Source organism: Symphalangus syndactylus, chromosome 20 (genome assembly GCF_028878055.3).
Source record: "Symphalangus syndactylus isolate Jambi chromosome 20, NHGRI_mSymSyn1-v2.1_pri, whole genome shotgun sequence".
Lineage (NCBI taxonomy): Eukaryota > Metazoa > Chordata > Mammalia > Primates > Hylobatidae > Symphalangus > Symphalangus syndactylus.
The window spans coordinates 65403820-65423441 of NC_072442.2; the positions used below are offsets into that span (position 1 = coordinate 65403820).

The 19622-nt window shown below is 57.8% G+C and overlaps 2 protein-coding genes across 3 annotated transcripts in view; both read right to left on the reverse strand.

Moving 5' to 3' along the window:
* Positions 1 to 1257, reverse strand: part of LOC134735284 (TBC1 domain family member 3G-like) — a 35827-nt gene extending 34570 nt beyond the window's left edge. For both annotated transcript variants that reach the window (XM_063629662.1, XM_063629661.1), the window contains exons 1-2: positions 1023 to 1257; positions 636 to 835 (exon numbers count right to left, since the gene is read on the reverse strand). In XM_063629662.1, coding sequence (XP_063485732.1) covers positions 636 to 795 — 160 coding nt within the window. In that variant the 5' untranslated portion in view covers positions 796 to 835; positions 1023 to 1257. The remainder of the gene's footprint in view (positions 1 to 635; positions 836 to 1022) is intronic.
* A 6640-nt stretch (positions 1258 to 7897) lies between these two features.
* On the reverse strand, positions 7898 to 18837 carry LOC134735186 (scavenger receptor class F member 1-like). Its single transcript, XM_063628410.1, has 9 exons — positions 18654 to 18837; positions 17263 to 17788; positions 14760 to 14978; positions 14227 to 14355; positions 13953 to 14056; positions 13100 to 13220; positions 11292 to 11413; positions 11061 to 11207; positions 7898 to 9650 (listed from the first exon to the last, which is right to left on the reverse strand). The coding sequence occupies exons 1-9, from the start codon at positions 18835 to 18837 to the stop codon at positions 8791 to 8793; spliced, it is 2412 nt and encodes an 803-aa protein (XP_063484480.1). The 3' UTR covers positions 7898 to 8790.
* Positions 18838 to 19622: the final 785 nt, after the last annotated feature.

Consider the following 19622-nt stretch of genomic DNA (forward strand, 5'->3'; position numbering starts at 1 on the left):
GCTCCCTTCTTCTCTTCCCCCTTCATGCCCATGAGGTTGGAAAGCCACGGAGATGTCCTCAGGGCCCGTGGGGGAAATGTCCTTTGGAGAATAATAAGGCAGCAAAAATAGACGAGAAATTGTGTCCAGCAAGCACTTGGGAGCCTCCACAACGGCCTGAGGAACGTCTAGATTCTAGATGAGCCCTCCCTGGGGTGGAGGAGGCAAGGCCACTTCCTCTCTTGCTGCACCCCAGCCCCTAAATCTGGAGTTCCTCTTTCTCACAAGCAGACAGCAACATGTTTACTACCAGCCAAGCTATGTTCCAGGGCTGGGAGGAGAGGAGAGGAGTCCAGCAATGTTCGTAGCGGGTGGAAGGAACACCCTGGACAGCAGGTGGGGTTCTGGGTGGATTGCAGGCCCAGGCTCTGTGGCCTTGCGCAAGACAGATCGCTCTGAGCCTCCATGTCTTCGTCCACAAAACAGGGGCAATGACGAGTACCCGGCAGGGCTGGGTGAGGATCAGATGGGCCTTTTGATACCCGAGAGGCACTGGGCAATGCGGTGCTGTGGCTCGCTAGGTCTTCGCCCCCATCCCGCCCCCTCCCAAAGCCCTGGCTCCAGGAGCCCCCGGCAGCCCCAGGCGCCTGTCTCACCTGGCTGGGTACACAGGTAGGAGTAAAAGCCCTCCGACTTGAGCATGATGAGCAGCGAGCCCCAGCCCAGGAGGACTGCCGAGAAGAGGAGGTTCTCCAGCACGGCCGTGCAGGCCATCCACCAGCGGCGCCGACGGGCAGTGGCCAGGGTGGGCGCCATGGTGCGGCGCGGCGCGGCTCCGGCTCTGGCTCTGCACCACCTGCGCACAGACCTCGGCGTCAGCGGCCGGTCCTGCCCAGCCCCTGCGGCCGCCCCTAGCTGCCCGCTGCCGCAGGGCTCGGGACTGTCACCCCTCCCCGGCCGCGGTGGCCGGTGCGCGCAGCGGAGGCGGCGAACCCCAGCCCTGCCCGGACCTGGGCCACCCCCACCCCGCGGCCGGCTCGTACCGCTACCCTCCGCTACGACAGAGCCGCCCCGGCCAGGCAGGGAGACGTCTCCCGCAGCTCACTCCGAGGTAAACTGAGGCATGGAGGCAAGAAGGGGCTAACGCATGCTCAGGGCCGTGGAACTAGTCCTGGCCTGCAGCAGGACTGACATCGCCTGGGGCCAGCATGGAACGCAGCGTCAGGTGGGCAGGGGCAGATCCGAGGGCTGCCTCTCCCAGGGACCCTGACAGGTGCCCTCCCCCCCGCGCCCGAGACCCTTCCCCAGAATTGGTTTCTTCAACCACAAGATCAGCGCCCAGAGCTACGGAACGGCCCGCCCCGGCGCGCTCATTGGCCGGATGGCGCAGGAACTGCCGCGCCATTGGCCGCCGTCTAGGTCGCTAGGCGCTGCGGCCACGCGAACCCGGCGTGGGAGACGAGGAGCCGGTTCAAACCGGCGGCGCGAGCCAGCCGCGCGACCCCCATCTCGGGCGTTTCCCCGGCAACTCGTCCATTTCCATGGCCTCGGACCCCCGCGCCTCCATCCCCAGCCCGCATCTGTTCGTCATCTCTTACTTGGCGGCCCCTCATCACTCCATCTCTCTCCTCTTATTCCCACGTTTTCTCCCTACGCCCCTTCGGCGGCCGCTTCTGCCCCCGCGCCCTCGCCCCGGCTGCCATCCCCGGCTCCAGCTCACCCGGCTCCTCCGGCGTGTGTCGGGCCCGCCCGGCGCCTTTTCTGCCCTCTTTTATTCCAGCCCTTTTATTCCGACCCCAAGAAGAAAACACTGCCGCCCGCTGATTGGCTGAGCGGGGCTGGAAACAGGCGTCGACCAATCAGCAGCCAGCCCCCCGCCCGCCCCGCCGCGAGCAGAAGCCGGTTCCGGCCGGACTCGGAGACAAACAAGAGAGATGGGGGGCGGGAGGGGCCTGGGCGCTGCGGGCCGGGCCTCCGCTCTGCAGTCTTCAACCCGAGTCACAGCGCAGCCGGGAACCCCCGGCGACATCGCCCCGCGGCCTCTCCAGCGGCCTGACCCTGCCAGGCTGGGGCTCCGGCTCCGCGTCCCGGCCCCCAGCGGACTCCCCACCGAGGCCGCCGGGCCACCAGCGCCCCCAGCCGGGCTCTCCCGCGGCCGCCCCGCCGTCCCCAGCTGCCCCCTGCGCGCCAGTCACCACGCCCAGATGCGCCGGCTCCGCACGGTGGTTCCATTCTCGAATCCCCACCCCGCCTCCTCCCGGCACAGCGCCGCCGTCCCCGCCGCCTCGGGCTTTGCGTCCTGATTCCTCGCTCCCCCGCCCCGGTGGTTCCCGTCCCGGTGTATTCGGGGCCTGGGATCCCGGACCCGGTCCAGCCGTGGCGCCCCCTGCTGATGCACTGACCCCTTCCCCTCTCCCGGGTGCCGTCTGCCCGGTCCCTGGAAATTGGCCCTTGGAAATCTGCAAGGGGATTTGGGGCTGGTCTGTCCTGTCCTAGGACGGGGTCTCCTGAGGTCCCCCCATCAGACTGACCTTTCTCCGCCCGTGTTCACGCACTGCTCGGTCCCCCGGGGACCCTCCACCCTTGATCGTCATCTGGGTGCTCCCTGCCCGCACTGGCCACCTTCACCCCGTTCCCCGTACCTTTCAGGGAAGGTCCCTCCACAGGGCGATGCTCCGGGCCACGTCCGCCAGCTGGTACAAGCCAGCGAGGGTTCGAGGGGGCTCCGGGTCCCCGTCTGATAAGCCCGGGCTCCGAAAGCTCAGCTCCCCGTCTTCGTCCCCCGGATCCGAGGCACTAGCCCGACCTCGGAAGACCGTCTGACTGCCCCAGAATCGGCTTGGTCTCCCTGGCTTGCTCCGGGGGGGCTGGCTTAGCACTCCAGGGCTGCCGCGTGGTGTCCACGTCTGGAATCCCAGCGGTTTGGGAGGCTAAGGTCGGAGGGCCACTTGGGGCCAGGAGTTCGAGACCAGCCTGGGCAGCATGGCGAGAAACATCTCTACCAAAATAAAAACCAAAAATAAAACCCCACCACCACCCCAGGGCTGTAGGAGCCCCAAACCCCTCTTGCTCCACCTGCCCCAGTCCGAGTGTGCCCCCTACTGTCTAGAATCCGCCCGGGCCACCTGGCGAGGGCAACCGCCCCCAGACGAGGCTTGGAGCTGTCAGCCTGCTGGGGAGTGGCTCCAGCTGGTAACCTCCCCGGTTCCTCACCCTGTGGAACCCTTCCCACTCACAAGCTTTCAACTGCCATCTGAAAAATCTCTTCCTTCACCCTTCCCTCCTCTTTGAGCAGCCTGAGGGCACTGCAGGGTCAAACATACCTCAAATATCCCCCAGAACTGTCCTCCACATTTTCTCAGATAACCATACTACTGTCTACTGAAGTTAGATACCAAGAACCCTCTCTTTTTTCTTTTTTTTTGAGACAGGATCTCAGGCACCCAGACTGCTGGAGTGTGGTGGCATGATCATAGCTCACTGCAGCCTCGATCTCCTGGGCTTAGGTGATCCTTCTGCCTCAGCCTCCCAAGTAGCTGGGACCACAGGTGCATGCTACCACACTTGGCTAATTTTTGTATTTTTTGTAGAGATAGGGTCTTGCCCTGTTGCCCAGGCTGGTCTCAAAGTCTTGGGCTCAAGTGATCGTCCCACCTCAGCCTCCCAAAGTGCAGGGATTACAGGCATGACTCACAGTGCCCTGCTGAGAACCATCCTTTCATCAGACATTTGTTAGGCAGTCGCTGTGATTCTGCCTCTCCCTCACTCCATCCCCATCAAGCTGATACAGCTGTATCTCCTACATATTTACCTAATCGGTCCATCTGAGCCCTTAGGCCCGTAACTACTGTTGAGCCACCTTCAAATTTCAACTCCTCAAATCCAGCCCCCATCTCATCCCAGGGTACTAAGGGAAATGTAAATGTGACCTCCGCCAAAATCCTTCAGAAACTTATTTGTAAAACAGGATAAAGTTCCAGTTCCTGGCTGGGCACGGTGGCTCACGCCTGTAATACCAGCACTTTGGGAGGCTGAGGCGGGCAGATCACTTGAGGTCAGGAGTTAAAGACCAGCCTGGCCAACATGGTGAAACCCTGTCTCTACTAAAAATACAAAAATGACTGGGCGCGGTGGCTCATGCCTGTAATCCCAGCACTTTGGGAGGCTGAGGCGGGCGGATCACAAGGTCAGGAGTTTGATACCAGCCTGGCCAAGATGGTGAAACCCTGTCTCTACTAAAGATACAAAAAATTAGCCGGGCGTGGTGGCGCACACCTGTAATCCCAGCTACTCTGGAGGCTGAGGCAGGAGAATCACTTGAACCCGAGAGGTGGAGGTTGACAGTGAGCCGAGATTGTGCCACTGCACTCCAGCCTGGGGAACAAGAGCGAAACTTCATCTGAAAAAACAAAAGATCTGGGTGATGTGGCACGCGCCTGTAATCCCAGCTACCGGGGAGGCTGAGGCAGGAGAATTGCTTGAGCCGGGGAGGTAGGGGTTGCAGTGAGCAGAGATTGCACCACTGTACTCCAGCCAGGGCAACAAAGCAAGACTCCGATTCAAAAAAATAAAATTAAAAAGCTCCAGTTCCCCAATTTGACCCACACAGGCTCCTCCCTCTCCCTCCCTCTGGAGGACATCTGACCTGCCTGGGCCCCAATGCTCCAGTCACATGGAATCGCCTGTGGTTTCTGCACCTGCTGTTCTCTCTCCTCTAGCTCTCGACATAGCCTCATTTTGGACAGCACCTCCTCTGGGAAGCCTTCCCTAACCACTCCCCATTAATACTGCTCACTTTATTTGTCCACTGCTGGCATTGTTTTTTTTTTTGAGACGGAGTCTCGCTCTGTCGCCCAGGCTGGAGTGCAGTGGCGCGATCTCGGCTCACTGCAAGCTCCGCCTCCCGGGTTCATGCCATTCTCCTGCCTCAGTCTCCCAAGTAGCTGGGACTACAGGCGCCCGCCACCACGCCCAGCTAATTTTTTGTATTTTTAGTAGAGACGGGGTTTCACCGTGGTCTCGATCTCCTGACCTCGTGATCCACCCGCCTCGGCCTCCCAAAGTGCTGAGATTACAGGCGTGAGCCACCGCACCCGGCCGCTGGCATTGTTTTATAATTAGCTATTCATCTGTTTGTCTTCCTCTCTAATTGACTATGAACTCTTTGGGGGCAGGACGGTGTCTTATTCAACTTTGTATAACTAGCCCTTGATAGAGAAGCAAGCACAAAGCAGTTGCACAATATGAGTTTGTGGAATGAAAACATGAACTCATGAAAAGTGGCAAAAGTCCAGGCGCGGTGGCTCACACCTGGAATCCCAGCACTTTGGGAGGCTGAGGTGGGTGGATCACCTGAGGTCAGGAGTTCGAGACCAGCCTGGCCAACATGGCAAAACCCCATTGCTACAAAAAGTACAAAAATTAGCTGGGCATGGTGGTGGGCGCCTATAATCCCAGCTACTCAGGAGGCTGAGGCACAAGAATGGCTTGAACCTGGGAGGCAGAGGTTGCAGTGAGCCAAGACAGAAAAGAAACTCAACCTTAGAATACTCAGAAATTTAAATTGTAATGAGATACAATTGTTGATGGCTAAACACACACAAAAAAATTATATATACTTTTTAGAAGCTTTAGTGGCTGGGCACAGTGGCTCACACCTGTAATCTCGGCACTTTGGGAGGCCAAGGCGGGAAGATCCTCTGAGGTCAGGAGTTCGAGAGCAACCTGACCAACCTGGCAAAACCCCATCTCTAATAAAAATGCAAAAAAATTAGCTGGACGTGGTGGCACGTGCCTGGAGTCCTGGCTACTCAAGAGGCTGAGGCAGGATAATTGCTTGAACCCAGGAGGCAGAGGTTGCAGAGCCGAGATTGTGCCACTGCACTCCAGCCTGGGCGACAGAAAGAGACTCCGTCTCAAAAAATAAAAAAATAAAGAAGCTTTAGCATATGTTACTTTATTTTTACCAAGGTAAAATAATGAGATACCATTTTTTAACTGATCAGATTGAGTGTGGGGAAATGGATTCCCCCATAATTTGTGAGAATACAAATCCACGCAACATTTTTGGAGACAATTTGGAGTAAGTACAGAAGTGTCTAACTTCCTTACCCTACAACTCAACAACCCTGCTTCTAGGAATCTATTCTATAGAAAAACTTGCACAAATGTAAAAATAAATATGGGGCCTGGCGCGGTGGTTCACGCCTATAATCCCAGCACTTTGGGAGGCCAAGGTGGGCAGATCACCCGAGGTCGGGAGTTCGAGACCAGCCTGACCAACATGGAGAAACCCCCGTCTCTACTAAAACTATAAAATTAGCCGGGCGTGGTGGCGGGTGCCTGTAATCCCAGCTACTCAGGAGGCTGAGGCAGGAGAATCGCTTGAACCTAGGAGGCAGAGGTTGCAGTGAGCTGAGATCGTGCCACTGTACTCCAGCCTGGGCAACAAGAGCGAAACTCCGTCTCAAAAAAAAAAATAAATAAATAAATATGGACAAAGTTGTACACTATGTCATTGCTTGTTGTATCAAAACAGATCAGAACAACGCAACCTTCCATTGGTGGGGGAATGATTTAAATAATTGTGCTAGATGGAATCTCATGTAGTCATTTTTTAAATAAAGAGAGTTAGCTTTATATTTATGGACATTGAACTATATCCAGGATATGTCGTTAAGTGAAAAAGCAAGTTGAGGCTGGCCGCGGTGGCTCATGCTTGTAATCCCAGCACTTCAGGAGACCAAGGCGGGTCAGGAGTTCGAGAACAGCCTGGCCAACATGGTGAAACCCCACCTCTACTAAAAATACAAAAATTAGCCGGGCGTGGTGGTGGGCGCCTGCAGTCCCAGCTACTCGGGAGGCTGAGGCAGGAGAATCGCTTGAACCTGGGAGGCAGAGGTTGCAATGAGCCGAGATTGCACCACTGCACTCCAGCCTGGGCCACAGAGCAATACTTTGTCTCAAAAACAAACAAAAAAAAGAAGATGAGGAATGGTATGCTTAGTATGCTAAAATTTTGTTTTTGTTTAAAATATTTGTTGACATGTACACAGAAAAACATCTGAAAGAAAGCACCTCAACTGTTGATGAGATTCTCTGAGCACTGAGATAGAAGGGGGAGGGGGGGCTGCCCCTGGCCAGGCGTGGTGGCTCACGCCTATAATCCCAACACTCTGGGAGGCCGAGGCGGTGGGGCCCTTGAGGTTGGGAGTTCCAGACCAGCCTGGCCAACATGGTGAAACCCTGTCTCCACCAAAAAACACATAAATTAGCCGGGCGTGGTGGCAGGCACTTGTAATCCCAGCCACTCAGGAGGCTGAGGCAGGAGAATCCCTTGAACCCGGGAGACAGAGGTTGCAGTGAGCCGAGATCATGCCACTACATTCCAGCCTGGGTGACAGACTGAGACTCCATCTTAAAAAATAGGCCGGGCGTGGTTGCTCACCGCTGTAATACCAGCACTTTGGGAGGCCGAGGCGGGCGGATCACGAGGTCAGGAGATCGAGACCATCCTGGCCAACACAGTGAAGCCTTGTCTCTACTAAAATACAAAAAATTATCCAGGCGTGGTTGCAGGTGCCTGTAGTCCCAGCTACTCGGGAGGCTGACGCAGGAGAATGGCCTGAACCTGGGAGGCGGAGCTTGCAGTGAGCCAAGATCGCACCACTGCACTCCAGCCTGGGTGACAGAGGGAGACTCCGTCTCAAAATAAATAAATAAATAAATAAATAAAATAAACCTAGGGGGGAGGGTTGCCCCTTTGCTTTTCTGACTAGGTAATATGTGAGCAAAGAATTCAAACAAGACCAAAAAGCTGCCAGGGAAAAGTAGATTCTGTCTCTCTCTTGACCCACAGACGCCTCTGGGGAGAAGGGAAATCTCTGTTTTACTTTATACATGTCTATAATGTTAGTACTTTTTATTTTTTTAACAAAGATCGTTGCTTTTTATTATACTTTATCAAATTCAATCCAGTAACAAAAGTAAAAAAGAATGTTCACTGTAGAAAATTTGCGAACTATACAAAAGTTCCAGAAGAAAATAAATATCACCTACAATCTCATCTTCCAGAGGAAAATACCATTTAGTGCCTTTCCCTTGAATCTGTTTTTATGCACATACATCCTTTTTAAAAAGTTCACAGGCCGGGCGCGGTAGCTCACGCCTGTCATCCCAGCACTTTGGGAGGCTGAGGCAGGTGGATCACGAGGTCAGGAGATCGAGACCATCCTGGCTAACATGGTGAAACCCCGTCTCTATTAAAAATACAAAAAAAATTAGCCGAGCGTGGTGGTGGGCACCTGTAGTCCCAGCTACTCGGGAGGCTGAGGCAGGAGAAGGGCGTGAACCCAGGAGGCGGAGCTTGCAGTGAGCCAAGATTGTGCCACTGCACTCCAGCCCGGGTGACAGAGCAAGACTCTGTCTCAAAAAAAAAAAAAAAATTTGTCTAGCCAATCTTTTATCAGCAAACATGTAGGTTGTTTGCCATTTCAGAAAAATGTTTTGCACATGAAAGAAAGAATAGCCCTTCTGAGGCACACAGGGTCCAGGACAGCAGAGAAGTCCCTGCAGGCAACCCTTCCTGACCCCATCCTGCAGGGTCTCTGCCCAGGCCTTCCTGGCCCCCTCCGGGAGCAACGCCAGGGGCCTGGGCCAACTGGCCTGGAAGCCTTGCCTTTTCCCTGTGGAGGCGCAGAGGCCCTGGTTTGTCTGTCCTGGCCCTGGGATCATTTTCCAGCACACAGCACAGTCTAGTCCATGGGCAGTTTCGGTCCCATCCAGTCTCCCCACTCCCCAAATTCAAGGTCCTCAGGGTTCTGGTGGCCTGGAGATGCGTACAACGTTCTCATACTCAGGTTCCTCCTGCCTTTCCTCTTTAGCTTGCTTCTGGGGATCCCGTTTTGGGGAGCCACCCCCAGAGACTGGCTTCTGGACTCTCCCTGAACTCTCCATGCCAGCCCCCAGCCCCTGGGCCGCTTCCTCTGGTCTGACTGCCACAGGCCCTGTGGCCCCAGGAAGCCCAGCTTTTGGGGCTGAGTTGGGGCTCTGGCTGACAGAGCCAGAGGCCAGGCCAGGGCTGCCCTTTTTCCGATTCAGGGCCTGGCGTGGAGGCTTAGGGATGGCTCTCTTGACCTTGGGTTCTGCCTGGCCTTTCTGAAAGCTACCAAAATGGCGGAAGACAGAGCGGACAGGGCCTTCGGGTCCCTGGGGCGTCCCCGCCAGCATGTAGATGGTGGTCACGGGGCCTGAGCTCTCCTGGACACTGCCCTCAATGGCTTCCACGTGCTCAGCCACTGTCCGGCCACCAAGTGGGGGCCGCCGGTGGCCAGTGGCTGAATCCCCGGGACTGGCAGCTGCAGGAAAGGACTCGTGTGCTTCTGCTTCCTCTGGGCCTGTGGACTCTTCGGCTTCCCGGCCCTCAGGACCCGATTGTGCCCCCCGGGAGAGCCTCTTGGGCTTTCGGAGCGGGCTGGAGAGCTCCCCTGAGCTTCGGCGACTCTGTGGCGCAAACTTTGTACCTTCAGCAAAGGAGACCGATGGCCGCTTGGCCCGAGCTAGGCTGGAGGTGCGTGGGATGGCGAATGGCGTGGAGGCGTCCTCAGGGGGCGGGAAAGCACCTCCAGCCAGGCTGGCCTCTGACGACTCTGCCTGGGCCACAGGGACCATCCCTGGCAGAGGAGACAGAAGAGCTTGGCTGGAGCTGAACTGGCCACCCCAGTGCATCCTACCCACAGCTCAGCATCTTCCAGGAGGCCTCAAAAATAGGGCAAGGAAGAGGGCAAGGATGAGGAGAGTGGCAGAAGGACCAATTCACGTAGACGCTGTTACTTCTACCCTCTTTTTTTTTTTTTTTTGAGACGGAGTCTCGCTCTGTCGCCCAGGCTGGAGTGCAGTGGCGCAATCTCGGCTCACTGCAAGCTCCGCCTCCCGGGTTCCCGCCATTCTCCTGCCTCAGCCTCTCTGAGTAGCTGGGACTACAGGTGCCCGCCACCACGCCCGGCTAATTTTTTTGTATTTTTAGTAGAGACAGGGTTTCACCGTGGTCTCGATCTCCTGACCTCGTGATCCGCCCGCCTCGGCCTCCCAAAGTGCTGGGATTACAAGCGTGAGCCACCGCGCCCGGCCTTTTTTTTTAATTTTTGTAGAGATGGGGTCTCACTATGTTGGCCAGGCTGGTATCAAACCCCTGGCCTCAAGCAATCCTCCCGCGTCAGCCTCCCAAAGTGCTGGCATCACAGGTGTGAGTCACCACACCTGGTCTCTATACTCTTTCCTCACCACGTCTCCCTACTTTGAAATACTGTCACACTCTAACCAAGCTAAAACTCTTTTGATGGTACACAGCCACATCCCTCTCACCTCTGGGCCTTTGTGTATGCTGTTCCATCTTCCTGAAACATCATTCCCTCCTCTCCCTGACTTTCACTTGGCTAACTCCTACTGATTCTGCTAGACTCAACTGGGATACCACACACATCTTCCCTGACCCCAGTCACCGCAGCATGGCTAGCGAATGAGCCCCTACTTGTATGTCCCCCATGGAAACACATATCACTGTGTCCTGTCATTGTCTGATGACTGCTCATCTGACTCTAAGCTCGGTGAGGATAGGAATCTTCTTGTTATCTCTTGCATGCCCGGAGCCAAGAACAGTGACTAACACAGAATGGGCCCTTAGTAACTGTTTGCTGGCCGGGCACGGTGGCTCACGCCTATAATCCCAGCACTCTGGGAGGCCGAAGCAGGCAGATCCAGAGGTCAGGAGATCAAGACCATCTTGGCTAACATGGTGAAACCTGGTCTCTACTAAAATACAAAAATTAGCCGGGTATGGTGGCGGGCGCCTGTAATCCCAGCTATTTGGGAGGCCGAGGCAGGGGAATCGCTTGAACCCGGGAGGCGGAGGTTGCAGTGAGCTGAGATCACACCACTGCACTCCAGCCTGGCGACACAGCAAGACCCAGTCTCAAAAAATAAATAAATAAATAAATAAATAAATAACTGTTTGCTGGAGGACTAAAGAGGGGGTCGTGGTGGGCAGGGCTGCTCAGGGGCTATGTGGGCTGTTGGGGGGCTACCTTCTTGGGGTGCCACACAGTAGGCAGGACCCTCGTCTGCCTCTCCAGACTCAGGATCGGATGAGAAGGAGTCATCGGAGGCCCATCCGGCAGAGGGCGGCTCGATGAAGCTGTGGTTGAAGGGGACCTCCGGGTCGTGATGTGAGACTGCAGAGACTCCAGATCAGGCGCCTGCAGGACCTGATGCAAAGCCTTGTCCAATCCCAGCCCCCACCCCCAGTGCCCACTGACCTGTCACCCAGGGTAACTTGTGGGAGCTGAGGGAACCACAGGGCAGCGTGGAGCCCAAGCTGGTCAATGTCCCCCAGACCTGCAGCTTCATCCTGGACACGGTAGCTCCATCTCTCGCTGGCCTGAGGGAGGAGGGTAGGGACAGTGGTCAGTACATAAGACCCACAGTGACCTGGGTCACCTTGGCAGGGTGTGACAGGGTGACTACCTCTACTTCAGTGGCACTCTACTGACTGCAGAATAAAATCTAAATGATTGAGCCGAAGATTCAGGCCTGCCACAGAACAAAGTGTGGCTCTAGAGTCAGACAGCCCTGAGTAACAACTCTGGTTCAGACGTCACCTCCCTAGGCCTCAGTTTCCGCATCTGTAAAACAGATCCTATCTGTCTGTCTGTCTGTCTGTCTATCTATCTATCTATCCATCTATCATCTATCTGAGCTTTTTGCAGGACCTGGCAGGTGTTTGTTATTATCATCCTAGCTGAGCCCCAGCTCACCTGTCTCTCTCTCATTCTCTCTCTCTCTGTGTCTTTATTTTTTGAGACAGAGTCTCGCTCTTATTGCCCAGGCTGGAGTGCAATGCTGCAATCTTGGCTCACTGCAACCTCTGCCTCCTGGATTCAAGCGATTCTCCTGCCTCAGCCTCCTGAGTAGCTGAGATTACAGGCGCCCACCACCGCGCCCAGCTAATTTTGTATTTTTAGTGGAGATGGGGTTTCACAATGTTGGCCAGGCTGGTCTTGAACTCTTGACCTCAGGTGATCCGCTCGCCTCGGCCTCCCAAAGTGCTGGGATTACAGGCGTGAGCCACTGCGCCCGGCCCACCTGTCTCAAATGACACCCCCTCCAGGAAGCCTTCCCTTGTTCCCACTCTGCTCTACCCCCACATGTGGAGGAGACTGCTCCGCTCTTCACCCTTCCTCCAACAGCACTTGCACCCGTCTTCGTGTCCCTGCAAGGGGCTTCTTGCCACCCTGGGCCAAGCACAGAGGAGGACGTGCTGTTGGACTAGGGCAGGAACTAGTCAGAGAGCACCAGACGAAGAGTCCAAAAAGGTGCAGAGGGGCTTCCTGTGTGTCAATAACCAACTAGATCACCTTGGGCCTCAATGTCCTCTGGGAATTGAGGACCATAATCCTTCCGGCCCCACACTCCCTGTTCCAAACCTCCACGCTGTTTTGAGTCTCAAAGGAGCCTGGAATGTGAAGAGGTTTCATAAAGGAACAAAGCTCTGCACAAGCCCCCCTGCGCGGGCCCCACCAGCCCAACCCTTCCTCCCCTCTCCGTCTCTCAGGCAGCTACATTCTCTGCTAAACCGCTGCACAGACATTGATGTCACTTTCCTTTGTGGGCCATCTGAGGCCTGTTCTCTTTCCCTCCTGGCCCAGAGCTGGGCTGCTCCTTCCGTGGTCCCAGCCCTCCTCCTCTGGTCCCCGCCGGTGTCAGCTCTCTGCCTCCCGCTGCAGGCTCCAGTTCACCAGCCTGGTGCCCATGCAACTCAGAAACTTCCTCATCGAAGGCTTCCGAGGAGGGCAGGCAGCTGACCCGGTGTCTCCAGTGTCTCTAGGCCATGGCCACTGCCAATTACCTCCATCACCTCTGACCCACGTGGGCGACAAGGCCAGCCCTCCTCACCCCCAACACCTCTGACCTATGTAGGTGACAAGGCCAGCCCTCCTCACCCCCATCACCTCTGACCCATGTGGGTGACAAGGTCAGCCCTCCCCACCCCACAAGGAAACCAGATGCCCTCCTGCTCCCAGCCTGTGGCCTGAGCTGTGTGGGGAAGGGATGGGCTGGCGTTCACCTGTCCTTGAGGTCTGACCGGGTGGCCCAGCAGCAGCAGGCACAGCAGATGAGGCCCAGGAAGAGCAGCAGCAGAGGCACAAGGCTGCCCGCGATGAGGGCGGCGTCCCGACGGTGAGAGCCTGGGGGAGCCAGAGACGGGGGACACTCAGGCCTTCCTGTCTCCTACACATCCTGTCTTTGCTCTGAGTTGCCTGCTACCCAGAAGCTTCTTCCTGGGGGTCTCTCCCTGCCTCCGGGCAGCCCCTCTGCTGGCGTGTCCCCTCCACAGGTTCTGTGGCCCATTTCACAGGTTCTTGCCCCTGAGCCCATGTCAGTGTCCCGCCACCCCGCTGCCCATTTCATGGCTCTAGCCTGGTTTCGCAGGGGCAGGGGCTCTGTCACATCTTCAGGGGACCCCAGAGCATCCACACAGAGCTCAGGTATAAAGAATGTCTCTGGGCCGGGCACAGTGGCTCATGCCTGTAATCCCAGCACTTTGGGAGGCCGAGGTGGGCGGATCACCTGAGGTCAGGAGTTCGAGACCAGCCTGGCCAACATGGTGAAACCCTGTCTCTACTAGAAATACAAAAATTAGCCAGGCATGGAGGCGTGCGCCTGTAATCCCAGCTACTCAAGAGGCTGAGATGGGAGAATGGCTTGAACCTGGGAGGCGGAGGTTGCAGTGAGCTGAGATCATGCCACTGCACTCTGGCCTGGGTGACAGGGCAAGACCTCGTCTTAAGGAAAAAAAAAAAAAAAAAGAATGTCTCTGAAGTGCGCCCAGACTCCCTGGTGAGGAAGTTGCCCTGGAGCTCATGTGAAGGGCCCACCTTTCCCTGGCTACTGCACCCTGCAGCCTTCTTCCACCTTACCTGGCTGGCAGGACCCAGAGACAGGGTGGCAGAGTCCCTCTGGGCATTCACAAGGAACTGAGCAGTTGTTTCCATGGAAGCCGGCTGGGCAGGAGGCGTTGCAGCTATGGAGTAACATGGAGAGGCAGGCTGAGGGCTGGGTGAAGTTGGGGAGGCAGGCAGGAGACGGGCAGGGAGATTTCTGGGCACTGTCCAGGGAAGTTCAGGAAATGCTGCACACAGGCCTGACCTAGGCCCCTGGCACTCTCCTGCCCCCGGGGACCCCCGTCCTCACCTGGGCCCCCAGTAGCCGGCACTGCAGACACATTCCCCTGTCACAGCATCACAGGCCCCCTGAACACAGGTGGGGCAGGTAGAGCCACAGTCTTCCCCAAAGGTGCCAGTGGGGCAGGGGTCTTCACACCTGGGGTGAGGCAAGACTCGGGGAAGGGGAGAGCAAGGCAGGCCTGGCCCCCACCGTGGGGCCCCACCCCTCCGCCCCAGGCTCCTGGACTCAAGGACCCAACTGGCCACTCCTCAGCAGTGAAGCTCAGGTGCAAATAGGGCCTTGAACTTGGGGCCGAATCCAGCAGGTGACAGACAAGTCCCCAGAGGGGGAGGAGGGCAGGAAGCCTCAGAGGGGAGGGAGCTGGGATCCTGCCCAGGCCCCCCAGAACCCATTGCTGTCCCCTAGTCTTCAACAGGAGGGAGGCCCCTGGGGCCGCATGAACCTGTGTATCGGGGAGGGGTGGTGCTCTCAGACACAGCCGCTGAGCTGAGGGTCCTGGGGGGAGGTGTACCTCACCCTGAACAGAATGGTGCCCTCACCTGGGCCCCAGCCAGCCAGGGTCACAGCGCTGACAGTGGCCAGTATCTGGCTCACAGGCCTCCCCATGTTGGCAGTGAAGGCACTGCTGTTCGCAGCTCTCGCCAAAGGTGCCAGGCAGGCAGGGCTGCTGGCACTGGGTCCCATTCCAGCCCGGCTCGCAGGACTCACAGCTGCCCGTGTCTGGGGAGCATGGCTCATTGTGTTTGCAGTGGCCACAGCTGGGAAGAGAAGGGCTTCGTGGGAGCAGTGGGGGTGGATGGATGGAGCACCCACTCCTCCAATCCCTGTACTCCACGCAGGCCTTCGGGGGCCCTGGAGAGTGTTTGGGTCCCACCTGGGTCACTCAGGCAGGTTTGCACCTCAGTTTCCCCACGTTGTACAATGAAGACAAATGAGAGCTCTTACAGGACCCCACCCCTTTCCTTCGAAGCATCTGCTCTGTGACCATCTTTCCCTGGGTCCCAGGGTCATCAGCAGCCAGCAGCCCAGCCAAGGCAGGCAAGTCACCACCAAGCTCTGAGTCCCGTTTGCCAGGTCTGCCAGGTCTTCCCTCCTGCTCTTTTCACTTTTCCTTCTTCCACACTGAGCCGCCCCCAGGTCTGGCGTGAATGGGACTCAGTAGTGTCTTCTGCCCCATCATACAAAATACAAAAAATGTAAAGTGTTTTCACCCAGGGGTCCTCAAACCCTGGGCCATGGACTGGTACTAGTCTGTGGCATGTTAGGAACTGGGTGGCAGCATAGAGATGAGCAGCGGGGGAGCCTGACTGCCTGAGCTCTACTGCCAGCCAGATCAGCGGCGGCCTTAGATTCTCACAGGAGCGCCAGTCCTATTGTGAACTGCGCACGGGAGGGTCCAGGTTCCACGCTCTTTATGAGGCTCTAATGCCTGATGATCTGTCACTGTCTCCCACCACCCCTAGATGGCACCATTGAGCTGCGGGAGAACAAGCTCAGGGCTCCCACTGATTCTGTATTATGGTGAGTCATATAATTATTTCATTATAGATTACAGTGTAATAACAGAAAAATTGTCTGCCACGAAACCAGTCCCTGGTGCCAAAAGGTTGGAGACCACTGTTGTTACCAATATAATTTCACATGTGCCATATCTTAATTTCCCATTGATGCCTAACAGTTACCTGAAGGTTCTCCCTCAGATGCTTCACTAGCTGGGATCATATACTTGGGTTAGATCCATTAGTGGGGAGAAGAAGGGCAGTTTATAAAAGCCATTTAGCTGGTCCTGACCAGCATTTTTATTTTTTATTTTATTTTATTATTATTTTCTTTGAGACGGAGTCTCGCTGTGTTGCCCAGGCTGGATGGAGTGCAATGGCGCCATCTTGGCTCACTGCAACCTCCGCCTCCCGGGTTCAAGTGATTCTCCTGCCTCAGCCTCCCAAGTAGTTGGGATTACAGGCGCCCACCACCACGCCCGGCTAATTTTTGTATTTTTAGTAGAGACGGGGTTTCACCATGTTGGTCAGGCTCGTCTTGAACTCCTGACCTCAGGTGATCCGCCCGCCTCAGCCTCCCAAAGTGCTGGGATGACAGGCGTGAGCCACCGCGCCCAGCCAGGGATGAAATTTCTTATTGTGAGTGCAGCCGGTCAAAGTTTGAAAGCCACTGAGCCCTAAAGAGACCTTGCCCAGGACCCTTGGCCACTCTATCCACTTATTATCTACATATGGCTTGCTAGCAGTGCTAGTATTTTTTGCACAGCAGTAATCGATGAAACGAGCAGGTGGGGCTGGACCTGGGGCAACAAAGGGTTTTTAAAGTTTTTGTTTTGTTTTGTTTTGTTTGAGACGGAGTCTCGCTCTGTGGCCCAAGCTGGAGTGCAGTGGTGCGACCTCGGCTCACTGCAACCTCCGCCTCCAGGGCTCAAGCGATTCTCCTGCCTCAGCCTCCTGAGTACCTGGGACTACAGGAGCGGCCCGGCTAATTTTTGTGTTTTTAGTAAAGACGAGGTTTCACCATGTTGGCCAGGATGGTCTCGAACCCCTGACCTCAGGTGATGCACCCGCCTCAGCCTCCCAAAGTGCTGGGATTACAGGTGTGAGCCACCCCACCTAGCCGTCTTTTCCCCTTTCTCGTCCCTCTGCTTTGTATGTTTTTTGAGAGGAGCACGGCGAAGCCCTGACCCCTCCTCCCGGCGCCCCGCCCCGGCCACCTGTCTCCGCTCCACCCTGCCCGCTCACCTGTCTGACCTCAGGTGATCCGCCCGCCTCAGCCTCCCAAAGTGCTGGGATGACAGGCGTGAGCCACCGCGCCGAGCCAGGGATGAAATTTCTTATTGTGAGTGCAGCCCGCTGCCTGTGTCCCAGCCCCGCTAACCTGTGTCCACCTCAGCCCCCTCCCGCGACCGCCCATCTGTGCCCGCCCCGCCCCCACCCTGCCCGCTCACCAGTTTCCACCCCGCCCCCGCCCCGCCCCGCCCACCGGTGTCCGCCGCGCCCCGCCTGCTCACTTGTGTCCGCCCCCGCCCCGCCCGCTCACCTGTGTGCGCACTGCACCCCGTGGCTGCCTGCCGGGCAGGGCAGCTCGCAGCGCGCTCCGCGGAAGCCGGGCGGGCAGGTGCACTCGCCGGAGGCGGCACTGCAGCGGCCCCGCACACACTCGCACTGCTGCCGGCATTCGGGACCCCACCAGCCCGGCCGGCAGGCGCAGCGGCCCGAGTCCTGCTCGCACGGGGAGCCGTGGCAGGCGCAGCGGAAGCTGCAGCGGCGCCCCCACCAGCCCGGCTTGCACACGCAGGCGCCCGTGGCCTGCTCGCAGCGCGCCGCCGCGGGGTTGCACTGGCACGGGCGGCGGCACGTGGACGACCACCAGCCCGGTTCGCAGTGGCACACGCCGGTCGCGGGGTCGCAGCGCCCGTGGGGGCCGCAGGCGCACGGGAACTCGCAGCGGGCGCCCCAGCGGTCGGCCTGGCACTGGCAAGCGCCCGTGGCTGGCTCGCACTGGCCGTGCGGGTGGCAGGGGCAGCTCTCACGGCAGTCGGGGCCCCAGTACTGGCCCGGGCAGCCTGCGGGGGTGGGGACGGGAGGGGTCAGCGGGCTCAGGGCCGCGGGCAAACCCTTACCCTGCATCCCCTTCCGCAAGGAAAAGGGGCGCTGGGCCCACCCTCCAAGAGCCGGGGACAGACCCTCGGAACATCCGGCAGCCTGTCCTGGGCAACACTCACTTCCTGTCCGCTCTGACCTACAGAAAACCCTTAGCCATTAGTGGGAGGCTCAGCCTGCCACTTCACGTTCCAGAACACACTCAGAGATCCTGAGTGGGCGGGGGACTTGCCCAGAGTGTGGCACCGAGGTTGGTGGGCCTTCCTCCACGCTTGCTCCTCTCCGCCCAGATGGATCTCCGCTGGGCTGGAGGAGAGCTGGCTTCCTCCCGATCTCAGGCCTGGATACTGCCCGCCAGGGTGTCAGGAGAAGCCACCTTTCCCCTAGTGATTCCTTGATTCCTGGTGCCCACCCTCTGGCTCTCCTGCTTCCCAACCCCTTTCCCTTCCCTCTCTTTCTGCCAGAGAGGGCAGAGAGCCCGGCCAGGGGCCCCCTTCCATCTGTCGCCCATGTATAAGGCATATGTGGGAAAGACAAGTAATACACTCATTTTGCAATGAAGGGGAATCACAGGTTTTCTGAGAAGTGGAAGAGGAAGATGCTCAGGTAGGCAGCGCTTTGTGGACGTGGGTAAAAACCCGGTGACTCAGGCCATCTCTCGGGAGTGTGTGTCACTTCCTGTCTCTGGACTGCAATTCCTCAGTGAAGCTGGGAGGGATTCTGGCCCTGCTGTTCTGAGGCTGCATGGCTACCTGCCTTGCCTGCCCCCACACCACTGCCCCCCTACCCAGCTCTGCCCAGCAACTTCATCTGGCCCTTAAGACTCACGGGAGCTGCAGCGGGCCCCAAAGAATCCAGGCTTGCATCGACAGAGGCCCGGCTTCACACACACCTCGTCTTTCTGGCAGGCGTCCGGCCCCTCACAGATGGCTGAAAGACACCCCACCCAGGTTGGAAAGACGGGAGCAGAACCAGGGGACACCCCTGCCCTCTCACGGGCTCCAGGGGCCATGCCTCCTCAAGAGGTGCCCCTTCAGGCCTGGGGGACGTCACAGGAGAAACCCTGGCTCCTGGTATCAGGAGGGGCAGGCTCCGGGGGGTAGGAAGGAAGGGTTGTCACTGGGCTACGGCCTCCCTTCTCCTTGGCTGAGGGTCTGTCCTGGCTACTCACGGACGGTTCATTCTTGATCCTTCTGCCTCCAGCCTGCGCAGCACTGCAGCTCAGCAGAGGGGCTGTGGGGCAAAAAGGGGTCAGCCGGACATGGCGCGGGGTGCAGCCTGGCCCCGAGCGAGGTGGATCACTGTCTCTGGCTGAAGTGGGGGAGGCTGCCTTAGTCCCCTGGAGAGGCCTAGCGGATCTTTATAGCTAGGGTCCCCAGCCCCTCCCCTCTCCTTCCCTGACCCTTCCACCATCCGCCCTGGCTAGCCACTACCTGCCAGACCGCCATCAGCAGCCCCTTCCTTTCAGCCTAAGCCCCCTTCCTAGTCTCCTCCTTCCCCTAACGACCTCAACACCGGTTCAACCACCAGCATCAGACTCCCACGAGACCCACCTGCTGGCCACACAGACGTGCTGCCCATTGGGGTCCAGCTCTGACCCCTGAGTCCCCTGAGTCCAGAGCAGCAGCAGCGGGAGCAGCAGCCCCAGCCCCATAGCGGCCAGCTCGGTGGGAGGGCTCAGGTTCATCTGGCCCCCACAGCTCCCAGCCCCCTCCCTGCTTCCTCTCAGGGCTTTTCCTGAGGAAACCAGGCCGGAGGGGCGGGCTGCCATGAGGCACCTCCCTGAGAGGGAGGGGG